This window comes from Fusarium solani (genome assembly GCF_023522795.1).
Source record: "Fusarium solani strain SB1 chromosome Unknown bctg00000007, whole genome shotgun sequence".
Taxonomy (NCBI): domain Eukaryota; kingdom Fungi; phylum Ascomycota; class Sordariomycetes; order Hypocreales; family Nectriaceae; genus Fusarium; species Fusarium solani.
In genome coordinates, this window is record NW_027072150.1 from 2,964,058 (window position 1) to 2,986,269 (window position 22,212).

Below are 22,212 nucleotides of genomic sequence, written 5' to 3' on the forward strand. Positions count from 1 at the left end.
CTAAAAGCACGGGTAGACTGCTAGAGCGTCGACTTTTTCTCTGATAATAAGAAAATAAATACAAATGAGTCAAGAATAGCCGTTGAATTAATAGAGAGACATACGGCTCCCCCAATCCATCTTGATTAATGCTTGGAATACTTGTAACGATACTCCCTACAGGCCGAGAGGAGATTTCGACACGAAATGGACTCGTATTCGGCTCGGCCTCGTATCCTACAAAACATAAATGGATCTTAGAATGTCTTAAGCGGGAGGTAACGGACAAGCTCCAAAGCCGCTCTCGGGTAGGTCACTGAGTAAAGTCTCGACCTCTTCCGACCGGCACGAGGTACTTGGGGAAAACTCGAAATCAGAATCACGATTGTCGCCTATATTTCTAGTTCATATACGAGTGCTATCTAGATTAGACTACTCACTGGCTCAGCTTGGAGACAATTCATCATCATTACAAATGCCAGGAGTAGCAACTCACAGTCTCTTGACGATCGAGTCCCTGATCAACTCTTGAAGCCAGTTGGGAAACCCTTTTGCCACAGACAGCCATGTGACGCTGGGCGGGATAATGAGCTGGGCCCCGCGGCGGGAGAAGATTTGATCCGTAACGACCTGGGCTACGTCCTCAGGTTTCATCATTTTGTTCCCACTGCTGCGCTCAATCGCTTCCTGACGATCCTTGGTCATGTTGGTATCAACCCACATAGGGTGAGCCACCGTTGTCAACACACCAGGCGCCTTGTGGAGATGCCTGATTTCGCAGGCCAGCCCCTCATGAAAAGCAAATGCGCCTGCTTTTGATGCTGAATAGTCAACGGCGGTTGGCAGTGAGATAAAGGATGACATGCTCGCCATTGTGACAATATGTCCCTTGTTCTCTAGGATCATATTTGGCAAAAATGCTTTTACCGTGTACCATAGGGCAATTGTATTAACCCCAATGAGTTTTGAAACTTTTTCCGGGGTCAAGTCAAGGATGGAGCTTCGGTTCGCCATACCAGCATTGTTGATCAGAATGGAGGGGTGGCCGATGGTCTCGCGGATGTTATCAGCAACAGATGCTACAGCAGAAGCTGAAGAGATGTCGCATTTCCAGTAAAATACGGTGTCAATCTGTGCAAGTTCTGGCGGAAAGTCTGCCACGTCGAGAACGGCAACTCGTATACCCTTTCGGACAAGGGCGAGGACGATGGCTTTTCCGATGCCGTTGCACCCACCAGTGACGACTGCAATTTCTTCAGGCCAGATCCATTTTCCTCGGCCGAAAAGGCTCCAGTTGTTACTTGCACGAAGATTCTGGATTTGGTTCCCGACATGACCGATTCCAAAAATGACCAAGACCTTCAGAGCTGTCTTGAGACCAAAGACATCAATCCCTCGTGCAATGAACTCAGATCCGGTGATTTTGACAATGAGATGCGGTAGGCCATACGTAAGGAAGGCGAGAGCGCAGACCAGAAGGGTTGGGTTCAGCGCTGCATCCCCGACAATCCTCAGTGTCTCTGGGACTCCTTGAATGAGGGTAACCATCCTCTCTATGGTATAAATACGAAGAGGGGTAGGAATCAGTTGTTATAATAAAGTAGAGGCTGCAATGAAGTACGCGATATAATGAATTTTATAGATAGTAGTTATTTCTCACCGGGTGATGCACTAGTCTCTAAATTAGTGAGCTGTCTTTGTACATATGGGTCATTTGTGTTCTTTGATTCATTGTGTTCTTTCATACTGCCCTCGATGACTCCATTTAAAGATGCTATTGACACTAAAAAGAACATTTTGCATATTGGGCTAGCACATTAGTTGGTCAGCTCCTAATTGCCATCCTTGTGTTCACACTCGGTGCTGTGGAAAGCAGCGCTTGGTTCAAGTCACCGTGTCCCGGCCAGTCATTGGGTCATGATGGCGGGGACTTCATTCATGCTCGATGTATTCCGCTTCTCTTGTAGTTCTCTAGAAACCATTGTCCTCGTTCGTCACTTTGTTCACTAAAAAGCCTAGTATTGTCCTTGAACACCCATCCGTTGCCCAATAGATGATGGATCCATAACCGAATAGACCCGGCATTGGTGATGGCCACGGCAAGTCTTTACACCGAGAATACTTCGATGTTACCGTCATAGGAGTTGGAATTGCGGAAACCATTTATTGCGATCTTTACCCTTAAACCAAAGACCAAGTTTATGCTCTTGATTCAACAAACAGATACATCTTCACAACCGTGAAACATGTGCGCTAACATAGGCCCCCAAACTACTAATATCACTCATCCCAGAGTTCTACGTTCTCAGCTTCATCAGCGCCCCCCATAAGCAACTTCGTTCAGCTTTTAGTGGCCCATTGATACCATGGCAACTCCACCTTGATAACTCTAAAATCGTCCAAGTCAGCTAACCGGTGCCGACACTGACCCGAAAGGCACCGCTGATCTGGGTACCTGAATCCCTGTGCCATGTCTATAGGTACGATCTGATAGCAGCACCACCTATTGACGCAGCCACCCAGATGGTAGTGAGAACTTCTAGTTTGGGCAGACAAAACCTGCATCTGGTTAGCCGCGAAGCTCAAAATCGCGTAACGAACGTATACGAACTCTTCAGAACTGAGACCGATAAACCCGACCCAGAAGAGCCATTGTGCAATCCAAACAAAGGGCATGCTTCTGGCCACAACAGTAAACAGCGTCGCAGGCATTTTCTGGGGAAGCTTGGTTTCTTTTCCTCCACTTGAGAAGGTGCCATATTCTGTGTACTGTCCCTCTTTTCGACTTGATGGCATTCTCGGTTGCGGCTGTCCCAGCAGGCTTTCAAGGGCGCCCATATCTTGGTTGTTAGAGGTTGCGTACTTGCGTCTATGCCAGTCCGGCAAGTCCGCTCCATTGGAGCAAGAAAGTGAACCGATTTTGTATATGTACCGAGTTGTTTCGATGAAAAGTGCAGCGATGGTGAGTAGCCATATGAGCGCTCCAGCATACATGAGCAAAGCTAGATGTCCCTTTTTCGCGTTCGTTATAACATCGACGTCAAATACCTGTCGTCTGGCAAAGTCAACAGTTAGGAACATGTGATAGGATGCTGGAACCTGAAGGATCACTCCCGCGACTAAAGAGGACGCTGTCGAGGAACAGAGTTTTGTTCCGTGCCAGCGGATTCGAGATGGTAAGACGGCAGACAGATCAGGCTGAGGAAGCGAGCACCACAGGAGCACTAGCTGGAAAACAGGGACAGCTCCATAACCGGGGGTGCTTTGCACAATACGCGCATTGAACCAGTTCGCCAGGAGTGGTAAACAAGCGAGGAGAATTCCCTTGAGCAGCCAATGTAATCGTTGCGAGTGTAATCCCGAGTCAACTGTGTTGAGACGATCCCCTGGCCCATGTCCCAAGAACGCAGCAAGGAGAGTGGCCGCGTTGACGAGGACAATGCTTCCTAGTTTCCACTCATTCGACGCGCATTTTCCTTCTACTTCTCCGGACCCCGGCCCCACGATAGGATCGACGTTTGACCTATTTGTTGGCTTGACGGTCCATGCCCATGGGATCATCTCACGGGGTAGAAGGACAGTCAGTTCGCGCCAGTTCGTTGGCAGGCCGTGCCAGCCCTCCACATCACCACAAACATGGTGGAGCCACTCGACGTAGTCTATCCGGGTCCTAGAAGTCTGACAAGAGCCTTGACAAGAGTCGTATTCAATGTTGCGGCAGAAGCAGGTTCTGTCTATGGCACGTGCGGTTTGGCAGTAGCCGTCAGGATCGAGCCGGCAGGCATCGGTTGCACACTGATTGGTGAGGTCCATTACACGCCTCGGCATATCTGAGACGCATGTTGGCCAGCGCCAGTCTGGGACGGGAATATATGTGAACCCCATAATCCTGAGCTGCGCCGTCCAATTGCCAGGTAGGGATGCCGATCCGCAAGTGGCGTTTAACCACAGCCGCTCCATGGTCAAGTCGAGAGAATCCGATGCTGAGCATGGTTCTCGTTCCACGTCGATGTTGAAGGTGCTGCAGAAGCACTCCCTGTCAAAGTACTCGCCAGGCCTGATATACCCCCCGGTAAGATCGTAGCCGACGGTGTCGAAGCTCAGAGCGGCCATGGATCGCAAGGCTTTGCTATATTCCCACGGACGATTGGCGTTGCCTGTGTGCTGCGTCGCGTCTGTGAAGCTGCAAGTTGCCAACACGTGCTCAAATGACTCGGCTGCTGAAACAGAAAGCGAGTTTGCTAGGCATTCTGGCGCCTTGTATGTCACATCAAAGTTTGCGAATCCTCTAACCAGGCTAGATGGCCAGAGGATTTGCAGCCTGTTCGCGTCGCCAACATTCACAAGCCACGTTCGACCGGTGGTGTAACGTACCCAGTGATATAGCTGGGCCTTGGCGAGTATAGATCTGCTGCAGTACGGAAGGTAATCTTTGAGGACACTGGGAGAGAACTCAGTGCTGAGACAGCTCAACTCTGTCAACCATTGACGGTGTGTGCAGATGATCCCGAAGTGCGAGGTGCAACGCAGGTGAGTACATGCTGTCATGGTCTTAAGCCAAGCTGACTGATCCTGCTGAGCGATGCATTGTGGCATGGGGACCAGATCCTCAGGATTCACCCAGCCGTTGAAGTTTTTCTGAATATCCAGGATATCACCATTGTCAAAATGCTCGCCGTCATCGTGAAGAGGCCCTGTAGCTTCATTCAGTCAGTATCAAGAAGGGGCAGGGATAGCTAGCAACGCTATACCTGTGGCAGTTACACCAAAAGCCTCCGCGGTCAACAGCACGTGAAATACCCCAGATACTTTCATCCTGCGGACAGTAAGAGGCTAGTCTCTGTTTCGCTGGAGCAGTCACTACGGGGAGAAATGAGGCTCTATCAATGTTGTCCTAGGTGCGGGGAAGAAGGCGGTTCACATGGTGCCACCTTCGGATCATTAATCATCCTTCGTGTTCGCCATTGGTTCCGCATGTGTGTGTAACTTCATAGGCTCATCATTGGTTGAATCGGTCTCGAACAATATAGTTCATAGTATGCGGCGAAGAAGACGTAGGCTATGATATGTGGGCGGTGGTGGTCGACAACATCCTCCTATCTTGGTCATAATTTTGTTTTTGGCCCCCAGGAAACCTTGGCTAGACTTCCTTTAGCCGAGAGATCGTCTTCGGCGTACAAAAACCCCATCGCCAGGATTGGAGCTGATAGGCCGGGGACTGCCGGATGGGCTCTTGCTAATCACAAACCCTGCACCTTGTCAGATCCATCCCTGATCCGGTAGGTAGACGGTGATAATCCCCTACCGCTACTCATTAATCAATCACTTTTTGTAGTGGGCCTTGGTGAGGCTTGTCTGAGAAAAAAGTTTAGGATAATTCGAAGCGTCGGCTGACCTTACACCTCCAGTGAGTTTTAGTGCGTCTTCTTCATCACGTACTGTCGCCGGCTACACGCAAGAATTGTTACAAAACATCAAAAGCGTCACTCATGGGCTTGCTCGCTCGTCAAGTTCTTTGATAGGCAGGTCCGTCAAGAGCGATGAGTACCAGCAGCCTCAAGCATGTTTGCAATGCAAATCCAACATACAGTGACATGTACGGCACAGTTCTGCCGTTAATTTTATTGAGTATAGATGGCTCTGATTGGTTTCTGTGATCTCTATCTACTCAATTGAGCGCCGTGTGTTTGCATCGTTTCTACGAAAGGGGCTGACGCGTTGCACTGCGGTGGACTGCTTTTCATTGGCTAGAAGATAAGCATCATGCTCCCAGCCAATTTCAATCAAGCGATCAGGAAATCCTTCTTCTCTAACCAGCCTTCAGAAACCCCTCTCTCGGCTTCACCATCCATAAACCCATGAACGTATGTTGAACAAACAAACTGATAGACCTCTCCCATGTCTTGATGTTTGTGATTTGTCTCAGCCCTACGAAGCACCATGGGAATTTTCGCTCCATCCAAAACTGCTATGACATCGCCTTGTTTCACCCCTGGACGGGCGAGGAGGAAAAGGCCGTTGTCAGCCACGGTGAACATCCAGTCCCGTTGCGAGTAGGATAGCCACGGCAAGTATGTCAACACTAAATTCTTTGATTCCTCGACTTCGGTAAAGTCGAAGTCTTTTCCGGGGTGATAAGAGAATGCTGACCTGGACTTGCTCTCGTCCAAGGAGATTTGGAATGTTTGAAGTACTTCTCCAGCCTGGAGATGGTCTCGGTTGATGGGGTCGAGAGACTCAATCTCTGACTTTAGTAGACGCCGCATTCTCGGGGGCGTTGTACAATCTTTGACCAGCGTGCGCCAATAAGCCCGGATGAGTGTCTCCTTGGGAGAAACTTGTTTGCCACCGATGATTGGCGCGTAATGATGTTGGCTAGGGTCATCGAGAGCATCTTGTCCAAGATACATTCTCATGATTTCAGCCGCTTCAGTCCTTGCGTTCGAGTTGGGAGAGCCTCCTTGGAGGACAGGCCCGATATGGCCCAGCACGCTCCCTTTCAGGATCAACACATCCTTCTTCGGCCCTAGCAGCCGACATGGCGTCTCCAGTTCCCTTGATCCAGCCTTGAAGATGCCGCGTTGCGCAAAAAGGATTGCAACACAGTCGGGCCGTCCCAGATGAAACTCGGCAGTCCAAGAAGGAAACATTTCTGGCGCCTGAGCTGCACCCTCGTCTTTTCCAAGCACCAATGGCCCACCCTCGCGTTCGAAGGGGTTCTGGCAGATGATATCCAAGTTCTTGGAGAGGTTGATAATCGATAGAGTCGCCTCTTTATATAGATCGCACAAGGGCTTCGAGTAATCAACAACGATGCCGTGGTCTTGCGTCACCAAACCAAGCAATCCATATATCTTGTCTCTTGGATCTGTCGATTGCAAGTTTCGGAATCGGCCTAGGACATCCATCAGGCTCGACTCATCTCGCGTTGGAAGAGCACTGCTGGACAATTGGCGCTGGTCTTCGACTAGCTTGACCTTCAAGAATATGCTGCTGAAAAACCTATAGCCCCCGTGGTGGTCCGTGGTATGGAATGCGTCGAAATACGGTTCATCCTTGAATAAAGTCGACAATGCATCCCAGTTTAGTTCAGCTCCCTCGCACATCAGAACCACGCGGGGTGCCATTGATAGTTCCTGGACAATCCAGAGTCGCCTCCAGAAAGATGGGTTGCGAAAGAGAGCTGAGAGCTTTTCTTGGTCACTACGGCCGAGGAGGAGGTCTGGGACATGCTCGAAACCATCTTGCCGTGGTGAGGAGTGGTCTTCTCCCGAGAATAGGTTGTTGAACTTATCTCGAAGTGACTTGAGGGTTTCGGGGTTCTTTTGCGTTAAGTGATACATAAATTCCATCCCTTCCCTGACAGTCGATCTCTGCGGGCGGAATCTATACGGGTTATCGCTAGCGGGTTCAGGTTCTGGGTCGTTGTCTGGCAGCTCGCCTAGCCATGCGATGTCTTGTCGGCAGCAAGAGTAGATCTTGCGCATCAGGGCAACTTGCTGACTGCGTTCCTGGACATCCGACTGGTTGATACAAAGGGCATCGATCCAGAGGACCCTGGCCTCACTGTCGAGTCGCAGAGCGGATAAAATAGATGCCAGGCTTGGAGTGATGTGGAAGTCGACATCATTCAGCAAGATGGATACTGAGAGATTGGGCTTTCCCCACACGTAAGATAGAGCTTCATATTCTGGAGTTTCTGCAGCAAGGGATGCATGGGAAAGGGTGCAGAAAAGTGTTGAATCTGCCTGCGAAGCCGGATGCAGAGTGAGCAGCCGGATCTCATCAATGGCAGGGTTGAGAGGCTCATAGATCAGGTGGGAGACATCGTCGTTGAAGCCTAAGTTGGGCTTATCTCGGGCATCACAATCAGCTCCGATGGTGGTTCCTGAGTGCATCTTTTCTGACTTGAAGCGATAGGTGTAACAAGACGGTGAGCGAGTTGTTGAGTCAGACGGTCAGATTTAAAAGCCGCAGATGAGATGAGGGCGCAGCACTTACTCAGCCACTTCAAGACAGTGGACCAATATCCACCTTGGGATCTTTTTCTCTTCAATTGTTTCCATCAGCATTTGCTTTCACGTTACCTTCCCTCTAATGTAGGTGGCTGACATGGTTGCATTGACTGGCCCTGGAACAGCGCTGTGGATGATTGCGTCTCTAGCTTTTTAAAATCCACTGCACTCTTTCAGAGGTATCGTGTGTCGTACAGTATTCGCGGGGATAGCGTATGCGAGCCCCCCGATATACACACACCCTCTCTCGAGGATCGGTTGCTGCATTGTTGCGGTTACCGACAAGGAGATCCAGGAGGGCCTGTGTGTGTTGAGAGAGGATCATTCGGAGATTTCTGGTTGCTTTTGAAGGCTTATCCTTGTAGAGAACAGTGTGATAGCCAGTTCTGTTCACCCTGGTTCAATACATGTGGACGAAATGAATTGACGTGAAAGCAATGGGAGTATAGGGAGTCTCCGTAATGCTTATCGTTGCTGAGTGTGGACAGACGTTGTCATAATCTTCAGACCCTTTGTTGCTAGCTATCCGAGACACTATGGAAGGTAAAAGGAAGCTTGGAGGCTTAGTACAGTAGCTTTTCTGATCTTTTTAAACAAGGTAACACCATCCGCAAGATGCCATATTTAACCCTTCGACAACAAGACCTGGGACGCTCGACAGAAAATATCGCCCTTACGATTATGATTGGGGTATTGATAGTTCCTTTGTAATTGATGTACTCTGTATAAATGTGGCATCTATCTTACAAGCAACACGCGGGTATCCCAAATGCGTTTTCTGTTCCCGGTTGTTTACTCTAAATGGAAGAATGTCTTAAGAGTTGCTTGTATATCCCCAAATAGATGGTCAGGCTTCGTACTCGGGCTGGTCTAGAAAGTGTGCTCCAGTGATAAGTGATATCGTCTTGTGAAGGTTATTCGACACACTCCAGAGCACAGATATCATAACCAGAAGAATTCAATTGTCGCCAAAGAGCTTCACCGTGGAAGATGAGTAAACGACATGTTCTCACTCAATGGTCGGTTAATAGAGGCACACTTCTGTAGCTCTAGTACCAACACGAGTGCTGAGCAGAAAAGCTACGAAATAGTTGCATGTTTCGCTCGGTAATCCAAGAACTCTGTCCCACACGAGCCTGGATAGCCCTTGGCATTCATGCAGGTTGAATGGCGCGCTCTAGTACTTGACTAAGTCGGTTTAGAAGATTAACAGAGGGGGCGCGGCTGGCTTGGCCTCTCAAGTCGCTACCACTTCTAAGCATTCACGATGGAAGAGGTTACAAGACCATGTTTTGGCATGTAGATATATCGTCAATATAGAGCTAGGAGGGCAAGTGTTGACCACTTACAATCCGGAGCCCTGCGTTGAGGACCCAGGTTGTGGAGAGCAAGCGAAACGAGCTGTGGCACAGCAATGGTATCTCTGCCAACACGAAACAAAGCTCATGTATAGAAAAACACAGTCGCTCTTTGACGTGTACACGGCATTAATACTGCTGCTGTTGATTATTGACTAGGATGAAAGCTTTCAATGTAGAGGGTATCAATATGTTGCCGTTTATATATAATATTGCCCTGTCGCCAGACTCGGAGATGAGCTATCCCTTTGTATGTTCGTCCGCTCGCGCCAAGATGTGCAAGCACGCCCCTAAGGCAAGTTAGCCTGATCGCGGGACTTTTGTCAACGTGGCCCTTGAATACGAGCCACGACCACCAAAGTTGGGCTCCTCTTGGACAACACGTGTAGTGTCAAAAAAGACTCATTCGACCGGCATTATAGGACAGTCTCGCGTGACTGGCCGGATTAATTGCGGCGTCTTCTTGGCCCTGGGCCTCGGTGACGACGGACACATTTACCCCATTGGGTAGGTAATGCACAAGCTAGTTGGGTGTTTTGCGCCCAGTCACATGCTCTATTCTCGCTCCGTGCCTGAAGGAAAGATAGATTGAGTCGAATAGAGCCATTTTTAAGCTTTCTGTCTTGCCTGATTCCATCAACACGACACGGCATGCATGGTGCTTGGAGTAGAAACTCGTCTTAGCATCCTTGTCATCTCCTATACTCGAACGGCGTATTGCCTCGAATCGGAAAGATCCCTGCTGATCCCAATGCGACACCGCCGGTCAGAGTGAACTACTTTATGCTGGCTTTGTCCGTGCTATTCCAGTTTAACCTGTCCATTTCAGACACCTATCGTCCTCACCAGTTCATCATGTCTCTCAGGTCTCTTCCCTCGCAGCTCCTGACTGTCGCTCTGTGCCTGAGCGGCCTGTCATCTGGTCAAACGACCGGCAAATTCGACCTCTTGACATACAACGTGGCTGGACTACCCCCGATTTTCAACAACAACGAGGTCCCAGGAGACAAGGGCACCAACGCCAACACTATCGGCTCGGTTCTTGCCAAGCAGGCATACGATATAGTTCATATGCAGGAAGACTTCAACTACCATGCCTACATCTACAAAACCGATAACCATCCCCACCGTACTCCGACATCTGGGGGTGTTCCATTCGGCGATGGCTTGAACACTGTCGCCAACTATAACTGGGCCAACTTTGCCCGGAAGAAGTGGAACAAGTGCAACTTGAACTCTGGTGACTGCTTGACCCCTAAGGGATTCACCTATATGCGCATGACCATCGATGGTATCGAAGTTGACCTGTATAACCTCCACGCTGACGCCGGGTACGTCTACAGAGAAATATTTGGTGCCGTCCTTGTGCTAACCTTCGGGTCGTTTAGGTCTGACAAGGGTGATATCGATGCCCGCTCTGCTGGCATTGACCAAATTCTTGCCTGGGTCAACTCCAACTCCAAGGGGAAGCCTGTCATCATTGCTGGCGATACCAACGATAGGTGGACCAACTCGGGGCGCAGCATTAACAAGCTGACCGACGCCGGTTTCACCGATAGCTGGGTCCAGCTCATCCGAAGCGGCTCGTACCCCCAGGCTGGTGCTCCTGCAGATCCTTGCAAGGTGCCGGCAGCAGACAACAAGTGCGAGATTGTCGACAAAGTATTGTAAGTTGTCGGTCGTTGAACACAACAAGTATATGTGCTGATGATGACTCTCAGCTACCGTTCTGGTGACTTAGTCAAGCTCACAGCCACTTCATTCAACTACGCATCCAAGGTTTTTGTTCAGCCTGATGGAAACATCTTGTCTGATCATAACCCTATTCATGTTGAGTTCTCCTGGTCATCCAGTGCTTAGAATAGAGGTGTTGGCTTCTTGTGTTTGGTCTAGTCCTTTACCACTTTCGTCGCACGTCTGTCTGTGGCAGGGAGAAGGAAGAGAAATGGACATTGTACCAGAGCTACAAGAATAACCGAACTTTTCAGTGAGAAAGTGCCACGGATTGACGATTTAAGTAATTTATACAACGTATAAGTTGATCATCAACTACATAGTCTTGACTGAGAGCCGTAATCTCAAGTATTAGACCCTGAGACATGACCGCTTCCCCCGTTATTGAGGCGTAGAGTGTACGTCTATAAACATGTCTATTGAAGGCATTGATAAACCTTTCATGATGATGCAGCTAGGTATGACTCTTCTACTGCAGGCAGCAGAAGGTTAAAAAAGAAAAGGCCACTGGGTTAGCATTGGGATATGATGCTATGATGTGTTGACAATGTGTTCTTTATTATAGTTGAAGCCCGGCCCTTGATGGGCTAACTGAGCCACAAGATCGAAGGCATTGATAAACTTATAGTCATGTCGGCCCATAATTAGAATGAGGATTGTGATTTAGGACTGTCAAAGGACTATGCGGTGGGTTCTCGCTCTCCCCGCCGCCGAATCTTCTCATCACAGGACTGGCTGGCAGTTGGATGGAATGGAGGGGTAAGTGAGTTTTCAGGAGGCGGTCCAGGCTAAGAAGGGGCTGGGCGAGGAAAAGAGAGAGGCGGAGGAAGGATTAAGAGAGCGAACAGAGTTACACAAAGATATTGGAGGTTAGGAACAGCTGAATAGAGCTATGGTCGTGCGAAGAAGATGAGGCTTCTCATCTCTGGCTGTCAGTTTGAAGATGTCATGAGTAAAGCTGCCAGCAAAACAACGATATGCCGGTGAAACTACACCATATCAACCGCACTGATAGCCCAGGTGGTTCGCATCCTTTCGTCAGGCTCCACAAGACTGGTTGTAGTTGAGAGCTCAACTACGACTGCAAGTAGTTGACATCATGTCCCAACATAATATCAGGCAACCTTAGGGTGAACCGATCCTCATCAACTAGAAGCTGCCACCTAGCAATTGAAACGCCAGGCTCATGCCTTTAACGATTAATTAATAGTGGATATCTCCCCAATGGGCACTGAGTTTCTTTTAAAACAGATGAACCGGATCTCTAGGGTGCGTTATAACCGGAGGAGATCCAACGAATAAATCGACAATACGAACGCGACTCGTTACAGGTAAATGCATTAAACAGTTGAACAAAACCTGTGCAGCAAAGTCGCTAATGCTATTTTGCCAGAAGTCAGACACAATGACGTTCTTCAGCGACCCAGGCGGCCAGAGCTCTCCTTCTCCTCTTTAGCCCCCTTTACTCATGAAGATACTTGACCTCCTTTCCTGGATTTGGCTGCTGAACCAAGCTTAGCTGCTGAAGAGCAGTCAGAGCTCCCTCTTCGCCAGTCTCATCCACAATAAGCCCATCCTTAAGGGTGAATATGGTTGTGCCGAAGAAATAGATCTTCTTTCCCGTATTCGGGCACTCTAATGCGCCGACCGCAAGGTCGTCAAAAGCAACTCCAGTGTGAGTGCCGCCTCCGATCCAACGCCCGACCACATAAGGCCCGCTTGCGATCAAGGGATGTTGATAGGCATGGAATGAGATGTCAGGAAATGCCTATCGAGATCATGTAAGTGGCCGGGTCGCCAATCCCGCATGCATCTTCTTACCTCCTTGAACTCTGAGAGCATCTTCTTAGCATTCTCTTTTACATATCGAGGACCATGCATCGGGTAGTTGATGACAAAGTTATCAGCGCAAAGCTGATCGACGATATTAGGGTTGCCTTTGCCCCAGAACTCGGTGAAGTACTCCCCGATGACCTCGAGATTCTTTGTCTCTTCTTAAGTAGGCATTGTGTTGGTAGTTGAAGATAGTTGTGGGTAAAAACGTTGCTTTGGAAAGATGATAAGGTGTTACGAGTGTTGTTGGAGAAGACTGTTTAGTATCGAGAGGCACTCTCTAGTTCTTATACCATTATTAGCGAGGAAGAGGTCTACCTCGCAGATATACACGTCATCTTAATTCAACCTGTTGATCATATAGGTTGCTAAGGAATTGTCCAATGGGTGATAAGCATTGCCAGACCAACTCCATGTCTCTTGCTTTCATGATTGGATACTTCTGAAGCAAAATTTAACTTCAGTAGCACTCGGTGTTCCTGGTTACGGCAGACGCCTGGTGTGATCAACAAGTGCACTACTGCATGATTGGCTACTTCAAAAGCAACACCTATCTAGAAGTTTGCCAAGAAGTGGTGCAACGATACACTGCAATTGGTTATTCTGAAAGCAATGTCTTAGCAGACAGTCATTACAGACCTCAATGAGAAATATCACGTACAGTTCCATATCCCAGTTAGTCTCAGTGAAAGCCATTTACAGCGTTGTTAAAATTCATAGCTTCCCATAAATAGCCATGAAGTACAAGCTGGCTGAATTGGGCCAATAGTTACGCCAATCTTCAATAATATCCCTTCTTTCACCTGTCACGCCCAGCATTCATGTCTTTCTTCACCGTTTATTGTGGTACCCTAGGCGGAAAGGTTCAGGAAGGCACGAATGCCTGGCCTGGTCCTCCAACCGCCCATCAAGGGGCACTGTCATGGTATCTGCCTCAAATGCGAGTAACACAGTCTGGGCCTTGTCGCGTTCCGCTGGGCTCAATACACGCCACGTATTTTCAGAAAGGTCAATAACTCCTTCAAGAGAAAATACTGAAGGAGACCAATGTGCCATCCTCAAACGCTGGTCCGTATTGACGAACTTTGCGGGGGTTCGAGCTCCAATCCAAGTCCAAGCCATCATTCGCCAACACCATCAACGTGTTACGTATCATACAGGCCGCCAGTCTCCCCGACCTCGGTGATTTCATCATCCGCTTCGACGGTGGTGGGGCAAGTTGAGGTCTTGTTAGCAGCTTCTCGGTGAAGCTCCTTTCTTCTGTACGCCTGCAGGAGAGTGCCTTGAGATTCAAGCTTACCCATTCCGTGCAACGTGCAGGTTGAAGCTCCTCTCGCCCGGCCCCGGCCCCACTGACAATCATCTTCACAGCCGGACCGGTCAACTCAACCTATGCCTATTTAGGCATCTGCACCCGCGCCTTTGAGGCAACTCGTTTGCTTTCCCTGAGAGTTCATTCTTATGTCGTACTGAAGAGTTAAATACCCAGGATGAATTATCGTCGTCGCTTCTTCAATAACGCTTAACCAAGACCATCTCATCGAGAACGCCATCATGTCACATGTAGGTAAATGGAACGCAGTCCTCCTCTTGAGTCAATCCCCAAGCTAACAACAAAGGCTTCATACACGACGCCGTCAAGCTCATCACTTGTCGCCCAGGCCTGCCAAGTGCAAATCCGACCGTCCCAACATGGCAGCAACCGCCGCATCCAACAATCTCCAACGCACAATCCGAGACCTTGCCTCGAGAATCTGACATCGTCATCATTGGGTCTGGAATAACCGGAATTGCGGTGGCACATTGTCTCTTGAACCACCCAAAAGCTTCAGGTCTTCAGGTGACCATGTTGGAAGCACGCGGGTCCGTTAGCGGCGCGACAGGCCGAAACGGTGGCCACCTCGTCTCGGATAGCGATTCTCTATTTCCAACTCTTGTCAAGGCGGTCGGCCTTGAACTCGCCGTGGAGACGGTACGCTTCAGCGAGGCAAACATTCGGCGTCTGAGGGAGCTTGTGGACCAACTCGACCCAGAGGATCGTCAAGCTACCGAGTTTCGCAACGTGACGACAAGCACGGCTTTTGAAGACCGAGAATCGTTTGACGAGGCTGTTGACGCTGTTCGCCAGCTTATCAAGGCTTACCCCAACGGCGACCTTGGGTATAAGGTATCTAAACAGGAAGACGCTACCAAGGTACGCAACGAGGCATATGTCGTGGGTTTTTTTCGTTGCTGACTCCTTCGTCGTTAGACTTTTGGCTATGGGCAAGTTGCTGGCGTCATCGAGCAACATGGAGTCGCAGCTTTGTGGCCTTATAGGCTCCTGACAACAATTCTTGCATCCTTAAAGAGGGATTTCCCTGGTCGCTTTTATCTCGAGACATACACTCCGGTTCAGTCGATAAATCACCAACATCATGCGTCCACGACACACCCCTACACTCTTCACACTCCACGGGGATCTCTTGTGGCTAAGCAAATCATTCACTGTACGAACGGATACTCCGCCAACCTGATTCCCAACCTCGTTGGAAAGCTATATCCTCTGAAGGGCACAATGTCTACTCAGAGTATGGGACCCTCATTTCCCAACCGTGGGGAAAAGGTCTCATGGGCACATATCTCCAAAGGTTCTTACGACGCAGAGACAGGGCATATTCATCTTGGTTTATACTATGCCCAGCAAAACGCGAAATCAGGCGTCATGTTCCTCGGTGGAGAATCACAGAAACTAGCCACGCTGATTTCAAGTGACGACTCGATGGTTGCCGACGATGCACGCGAAACCCTATGTTCGATCGCTCCACGCATCTGGAAAGATGCCTCTCCCCAGCCATTAGAGGTATGGTCTGGAATCATGGGGTTTACCACAGACGGCATGCCCCTTGTAGGTAAGCTGCCACCAAGTCTGTCAGGTCGGATGGGAAATGGGGAGTGGTTGGCTGCAGGTTTCAACGGCCATGGCATGGACAAGTGCTGGCTTAGCGGAGAAGCAATCGCTAAAATGGTTCTTGGAGAAGCGGTGCCTGGATTTCCCAGGGCGTATCTACTAAGTGATGGAAGGATTAAGTCTTGGACCCCTGAGAAGGCTGCCGAGACGTTGATGGATCACATCATGTTTGGTGGAGCCCCTCCATCGAGCCATCTCTAGTAGGCCTGTCAAATGTAGACGCGTGGAATTGAGAGCCTGCCTTGTTTGAATCCAGACCATCGAAGGACTTGAAGTCCGCAAAGCCCTTGTTGTGTGATAATCACCAATGTGTTATCATGCTGCTCTTACAAATGTCAACCACGGCCTCATAAAGCTTCTTGACTCGCTGTGTAATTCAAGCTTGGCTTGCTTTGAAGCCCCCCTTCGGGACTCTTGGAGCCTTTGACCAAGAAGTCCGTAAAGATCATAGCCAAGGCTAGCCAGGGTAGAAGAATGAATGGAACGTTGCCCCTCTTTCTTGACAAACAACATCATGCTGTCCCATATCCAAGATGATGACTCAATTAATCCAGGTGACCCTTGATCGGCACTCCGGTATCCTCGGCCACCGACAGGGACCGCAGATGGCGGTTCGGCTCGGCATGTATGCACCACATCGACCTTTTCCGTATTACGTAGTATGAATAACTCCTGGGTTCACGGTCATCTACCGCCCTGATACCTCTCGGGCGCCAAGAGAGAATCACTAGGGGCGTTATCAAATCCCCACTCGATGTGGTTATCCAGCATGCGGGGTTGAGTGAGTTGGTTGCGCGCTCTTCTACATGCCAGTTCTGGACTAGTCAGCATTTCGGTCCAGGTGAGCTATGGCAGCCTACCGGGGCTCGAGATGGTCAGGCACTTCATGAGATGAATAAATACACACGTGTAAGCCCTTCAAGTCTTCAGTTCAACTCATTCACTGCACCGATACATTCCTAGCTCTATCTTGTATCCAAGTCTCCCCTCAATCTCAGACATGCCGGCCAGCAGAACACCCACCGGCAAGACTCAATTGCCTGTAGATGGCCTTGGAGTGGTCGAAGGGCTCAGTTTCACCCAGGGTGTGCATCAGTTCTGTGGCATACCTTACGCTTCCCTCCCCAAACGTTGGACACGCTCCCAACTCAAGGACTCGTGGCCAAATGACTTCCATGACGGAACAAAGCTCGGGTATTGCTATCCCATCGTCTCATACGAAAACCAACACTGACTGTTGCACAGGTGTAGCGCACCCAATCCTCCAGAGTACAATGGAGACGACCCTCTTGTACCAGTTGATATCGCACCTCATTTTGAGGAGCCGCCCGAGGACGAACTCAACTGTCTTGTCATGAACATCACCACACCGTCCACAGACGCTGGCACGAAACTCCCCGTCATGGTATACATTCACGGCGGCTCTTTGCTCTTTGGAGGCGCCAACAAGGGTGTTTTCGACAGCGTCAACTTTGTCACCCACGCAGTGGCTCGCAACACACCCGTCGTTTCCGTAAACTTCAACTACCGCGTCGGTCTTGGAGGGTTCCTCGCTTCATCTGCCATCAAAGCTGATCTAGAGCGTGATGGATACCAAGGCTTCGGCAATTTCGGTCTCTACGATCAACAAGTTCTGCTCCACTGGGTGAACCGCTATATCGCCTCGTTTGGTGGCGATCCAGACAACGTCACTATTTACGGCGAGTCTGCTGGAGGCATAAGTGTTTCTCACCACATTGTCGCGAGAGATCCAGCTCCATTCCACCGAGCCATTGCCATGTCTGGCCATCTGAACACCATCCCCACTTGGCCACTGAGTCACCACGAGAAACATTACCGGGCGCTGCTTGAGTACTTGGGAATTAATCCAGACTCTCCTTCTTCACTCGAACAACTTCGAAGCGTCCCTGAGCATGTCGTAGCCAAGGCGACGATACCGGTAGAGGGGCACTTGAATGCTACTGGAAACCCATGTGATGACGATGTTTTCCACGCGGCCAAGCCGTCCTTCAACAGCATCGCTTCACCACCTGCATGGCTCAAATCATACATGGTTGGAGATACTGCTGATGAAGGCATGCTCTTCACCGAGGCCTTCTGTGAGGAAGACTTTGGTTCTATCAGAAGTCAAATGATGGGCTGGCTCAGCACAGAAGCAACCGATACTATACTTGAGTTATATTGCATTACACCCGAACTTGAGCAAGAGGAGCTCGTCAAGCGCATGGAGGAAATGTCTGCCGACGCAGTATTCAAGTCACACAACTGGGTCGCGGCTCATCGTTCGAAAATTCCACAAACATTTGGTTATCATTTCGACCAAGTGTGTACACACGAGGGCATGTTCAAGGGACAGGCATACCATGCCTTGGATCTCTTGTACTTGTTCCTGAATTTTGACGAACATCTGACCGAAGGGCAACGGAAACTCGCAAGGAATATGGCGGATCATTTCATTGACTTTGCTTATGGTAAAGACCCCTGGCCTCGCATCAGTGAAGGTGCACGCTGGATGCGGTACGGACCGGATGAGACTTGCAAGACAGTCACTGAGACCAAAGATGACAAGGTACGCAAGTACTCACGCATGCAGAAGATCATGGACATGGGCGTCTATCAAGAATTTACTCTGGCGGTTGATTGGATTGCGGGAGAGAGGGACAAGATGGGTACGTTCCCACGGAATCATGATGGAACTCAGTGCAAGCCAAGAGAGATGGAGGCTTTGACTACATTGAGTGGTGAGATTGGAAGTCAGGAGGCCATTCCAGCTTAGACTAGATTACTTCCTGTTTCATTGGCAACTAGTACAAGTGTATTTCAACATTCATCTCCGCCGCAATCTCTGTGGCCAGCTTCAATTTTGACTGCTCATCCCCTCCACTGCCCTTTTCCCATACCTGTGTCACAATGTTCAGGGTTTCTGTAACTGGTCTCTCCTGTCCATTCTCACACAAGTGCTGGAATGCTGTTCGGGAAAGCCTCCGCTCCCAGGCATTGTCCGCCAGGAGACCAGCGATGAACAGGGGATACAGAGCGGCTCTGGCAAGAGGCCGCCGGCAAGTAAATGCTCCCGAGTCAAATATGGCCTGAATGGACGCAAAAACCTTCATCTGCAACACTTCAGTTCTGGGCTTGCCCATTGATGAAGAACTTGGATCTTGTGCTTCCCCGATCAGAGCTCGGTTGTGAAGTATCCCGGCATTCCGGAAGGCTTCCCACAGGTGTATCTGGATAAGTTCATCGCCCAATTCACCTGGCCACATCAGCAGCCTGTTCTCTGCCTCAGGGGACCCCAGGTCAGCGAACAGGGTCATGAGTGTGTACGGTAGGCCAGATGTCTGCTCAACGCCGGATTGCTTGCTCGGACCGACATGTAACTTCCACAGGCTGAGGGACACAGTGATCCTGTTTAATGTAAAACATGGAATGTCGAGCAGTCCAATCACCTCGATGAGGTGATTTGTGAGGGGAGGCCGTTGAGTTTTGTGTAGGAGGTCTCTGTGTTGAAGAACTCCGTGTAATCCCTCCAACAGAGGTGTCCAGATGTACAGGGAGTTTATCTGCTTCCATTAGCCACGTTTTTTGTCCATGAGCTACTCCAAAACTCACGCTAACACTGCAAAGCAGGACTCCTGTAGCCAATGTTTCATCCAGATCAAGCTTCTCGGGAGTGTTGAGGTCGTTGAAGTAATGTGAAAGGGCCGATTGCATGTAAACTGGGGTCGCATGTATCATTTCTGGATCCAGGCTCGCTTGATAAGCTAGACACACATGGCGAAGAGAGATGTTACTATCGCAAAGAGGTATGATGTCAGAGTGAATGAAGTTGTGCTGCCCACCTCGCCCGCTGAGGGTTTGCCAGCCTTTAGAAGTGACTAACAAGCAGGGTTAGCAATATCAGGGGAAAATTACAGAAAAACTTGCAATCGTCCATCAGTCTTTGAGACACTTCATCATCTGGTAAGGCGCCGTTGCTGCAGGGATCATCGAGTTGGTACTGGAGGAACAGGAGATCCAACTGATCAGGGGATGAAACACTGCCCGGATCGGCTATCTCCAAGTCAGAGTCAGGCGATGCCTCAGCAATGACCTCTGCTTCTTCTCGCTGTCTGCCCTTCTTCTGAAGGCGTGATTTACGGACAGGATTCAACACAACCCCAACCATTGGTGATGCAGTGTCAGGGTTCGAAGGGCCCCATGTCAGCCTCGTCTGGTACCCTTCACAGGCCATCCCAGCCTGGGCGCACCTATTGCACACTGGCCGCGCCTCGTCACATTTCTTGTGTCTTCTCTTACAAGTCCAGCAGCTGTGGGATAGGAATGAGTGGCGTGTTTTCAGAGGCTTGAGATTGAGCACTTACCCATGCCGCGATCGTCGAATCATTGATGCCTTGTTGAACAAGGAGGCTGCCTCTCATCCGCTCATGCAGACAACGGAATGACTCCTTCGGTTAGTGATGATGCCCATTGAGACAAAGCGGGGATCCGTCGATGCCCATCCCTGATGCGGCAGCTCGATTTATAAGTAACTAACGGGGCACCCCCTCTTATCGGGGATGACCTCGGCACGGCCGCCGGTAAGTTTGTCGGACTGGTTCAGGCCCCATTCTTTGGTCCGTCACAATAGCAGATAGAGCCTGAGACGGTTCAAATTGACATATTTATGATCCAATGAGAAAAAGATAATGTCTACTTGTTTACAGCCCAAGACTCGCCTTGTCTCTCACCATGTAATACAGGGTGGTGGAGGACTGAGTTGCGCCATGGGACAGCGTCTTCTCCTCCAACAGTTTAAACCCGTACTTCTCATAAAAGGCAATGTTTTTCTCGTTGGTGCATTCCAAGAAACAGGGGGACTTTCCCAGCCGATCCACAACCCAACTCATCATAGCACCACCGACACCCATTCCTTGAGTGTCTGGTTTGACCGCAGCGATCTCCAGGTAGTAGAGCGAGTTTGGAGGATATCTACTCTTAATCTTCTTTGCAGATGCATAGTGGCCATCCATCATGATACCGATTCTCTAAGAGATGAAGAAGAGAATGTCAGTCTCTGCCAATTGCCTTTAATTAGTCATCTCACCTCTTCATCTGTGAAAGGTTCTTTCGGTTTGATCCAATATTGATCCCACAAGACCCTCAAATAGGCCGGCCACCACAATGGATTCAGCCATCGGCGTTGAGGCAGAGGAGGGAATAAGAAGCAAACCCCAACACTAGAGGGTGTTTTCCCCTCGATAACCGCTTCCATGCCAATCCCACGGACAGTGTATTCTCGAACTCGGGCTTCCTGCCATCGCTGTAGGGTAGGCTCAAGACTCCCCCAGCCAGAGCCGGTTGGACAACGATAGAGCCAAGTAATCAGAGGGTCAGTGGCAAAAGAAAGGCTGAGTGTTTGCGCCGCAGCTGAAATGGATGTCGCGTCTTTAGGCCACGTTAGTAAGGGTAACTTGAGATCAGAAAAACTGCATATGTGTCGTGACATACCAAGGCTCAACGGCCGCATGTGAATCGTGGGTCGAACTGCTGTTGCCATGCTGAAGGCGGAAACTGTTACTGATGGTCCAAGATGTACTATGAAAGAAGTCCCTACCGCAGAGTACACTCTTCCTCTGCTGAGTTAAATATGGCTTATCGATGCGGAACCCGTGAATTCCGAGCCATGGTATCAGAACGGACTGTGTACGACGGACCCATTCACGGCGGCCCCATGATGAAAAGAAAAGATGGGGCCGGTCCGCGGCGCTTTCATCCCCTGATCAGCGCGGCACCAGCTTCCGGAAGAGGAAAGGCGAATGCCAAGGGGACGCTATCGCCAAAGGACAGGGATGCGCGCCTCGTGTGGGTGTTGTCAGTGGCAAATAGCATTCCAGTATCAGGGCCTCCTCGAGTTGTTCAAAATCCAGTTGTGAATGGCCAATTGATCCCCCGGCGCACCCTGTGCCGGGCAACGAGACTTCCTTAGATATGCCTGTAATGAGTGAGCCATGCCTGGAGATTGCTTATCATCTGGTGGCCAATGCAACGCAAGACCGACCGGATGCGATTTTCGAGAATATCCTAGGTGTAGACCGGCATGGACTGGAGTATGACAGGTCCTTTCAGGTACTATTCGAGCACCCGGAGTCGAGGAGTTCACCGTCGCAAACACCAGTATTGTTGACTAAGCTGAGAATATACACTACAACATAGGACAATATACTGTATTTATTAGGTCTGACTGACCAGAATTCGACATGGGTGCCGCGTATTCGTGCAGGGTAGGGTTTTTTTCACAACTGGATCAGGCGCGGAGGTTGGGTCTAGAGATTTAAAGATATGATCTATAGATGAGACAAGT

The 22,212-nt window shown here is 49.8% G+C and overlaps 8 protein-coding genes across 8 annotated transcripts; 3 read left to right on the top strand and 5 right to left on the bottom strand.

Moving 5' to 3' along the window:
- Positions 1-471: 471 nt before the first annotated feature.
- Positions 472-1,527, bottom strand: MRS44_011895 (uncharacterized protein; the record flags this gene model as incomplete). The annotated part of the gene is made up of 1 exon (XM_046271786.1): positions 472-1,527. The coding sequence occupies one exon, from the start codon at positions 1,525-1,527 to the stop codon at positions 472-474; it is 1,056 nt and encodes a 351-aa protein (XP_046124622.1).
- Positions 1,528-2,387: 860 nt separating this feature from the next.
- On the bottom strand, positions 2,388-4,794 carry MRS44_011896 (uncharacterized protein; the record flags this gene model as incomplete). The annotated part of the gene is made up of 3 exons (XM_065619909.1): positions 2,388-2,442; positions 2,534-4,673; positions 4,731-4,794. 3 exons carry the CDS (start codon positions 4,792-4,794, stop codon positions 2,388-2,390), a joined length of 2,259 nt encoding a protein of 752 aa, XP_065475981.1.
- A 968-nt stretch (positions 4,795-5,762) lies between these two features.
- Positions 5,763-7,877, bottom strand: MRS44_011897 (uncharacterized protein; the record flags this gene model as incomplete). Its single annotated transcript, XM_046273205.2, has 1 exon — positions 5,763-7,877. One exon carries the CDS (start codon positions 7,875-7,877, stop codon positions 5,763-5,765), a length of 2,115 nt encoding a protein of 704 aa, XP_046124620.1.
- Positions 7,878-10,207: 2,330 nt separating this feature from the next.
- On the top strand, positions 10,208-11,212 carry MRS44_011898 (uncharacterized protein; the record flags this gene model as incomplete). The annotated part of the gene is made up of 3 exons (XM_046273204.2): positions 10,208-10,683; positions 10,741-11,019; positions 11,074-11,212. The coding sequence occupies 3 exons, from the start codon at positions 10,208-10,210 to the stop codon at positions 11,210-11,212; spliced, it is 894 nt and encodes a 297-aa protein (XP_046124619.1).
- Positions 11,213-12,548: 1,336 nt separating this feature from the next.
- Positions 12,549-13,215, bottom strand: MRS44_011899 (uncharacterized protein; the record flags this gene model as incomplete). The annotated part of the gene is made up of 3 exons (XM_065619910.1): positions 12,549-12,854; positions 12,908-13,075; positions 13,213-13,215. The coding sequence occupies 3 exons, from the start codon at positions 13,213-13,215 to the stop codon at positions 12,549-12,551; spliced, it is 477 nt and encodes a 158-aa protein (XP_065475982.1).
- Positions 13,216-14,473: 1,258 nt separating this feature from the next.
- On the top strand, positions 14,474-16,070 carry MRS44_011900 (uncharacterized protein; the record flags this gene model as incomplete). Its single annotated transcript, XM_046282902.1, has 3 exons — positions 14,474-14,482; positions 14,562-15,113; positions 15,171-16,070. 3 exons carry the CDS (start codon positions 14,474-14,476, stop codon positions 16,068-16,070), a joined length of 1,461 nt encoding a protein of 486 aa, XP_046124617.1.
- Positions 16,071-16,869: 799 nt separating this feature from the next.
- Positions 16,870-18,645, top strand: MRS44_011901 (uncharacterized protein; the record flags this gene model as incomplete). Its single annotated transcript, XM_046274318.1, has 2 exons — positions 16,870-17,063; positions 17,115-18,645. 2 exons carry the CDS (start codon positions 16,870-16,872, stop codon positions 18,643-18,645), a joined length of 1,725 nt encoding a protein of 574 aa, XP_046124616.1.
- A 28-nt stretch (positions 18,646-18,673) lies between these two features.
- MRS44_011902 (uncharacterized protein) lies at positions 18,674-21,408 on the bottom strand (the record flags this gene model as incomplete). Its single annotated transcript, XM_065619911.1, has 7 exons — positions 18,674-19,432; positions 19,482-19,588; positions 19,785-20,119; positions 20,169-20,179; positions 20,600-20,896; positions 20,956-21,296; positions 21,360-21,408. 7 exons carry the CDS (start codon positions 21,406-21,408, stop codon positions 18,674-18,676), a joined length of 1,899 nt encoding a protein of 632 aa, XP_065475983.1.
- Between the last annotated feature and the right edge of the window lie 804 nt (positions 21,409-22,212).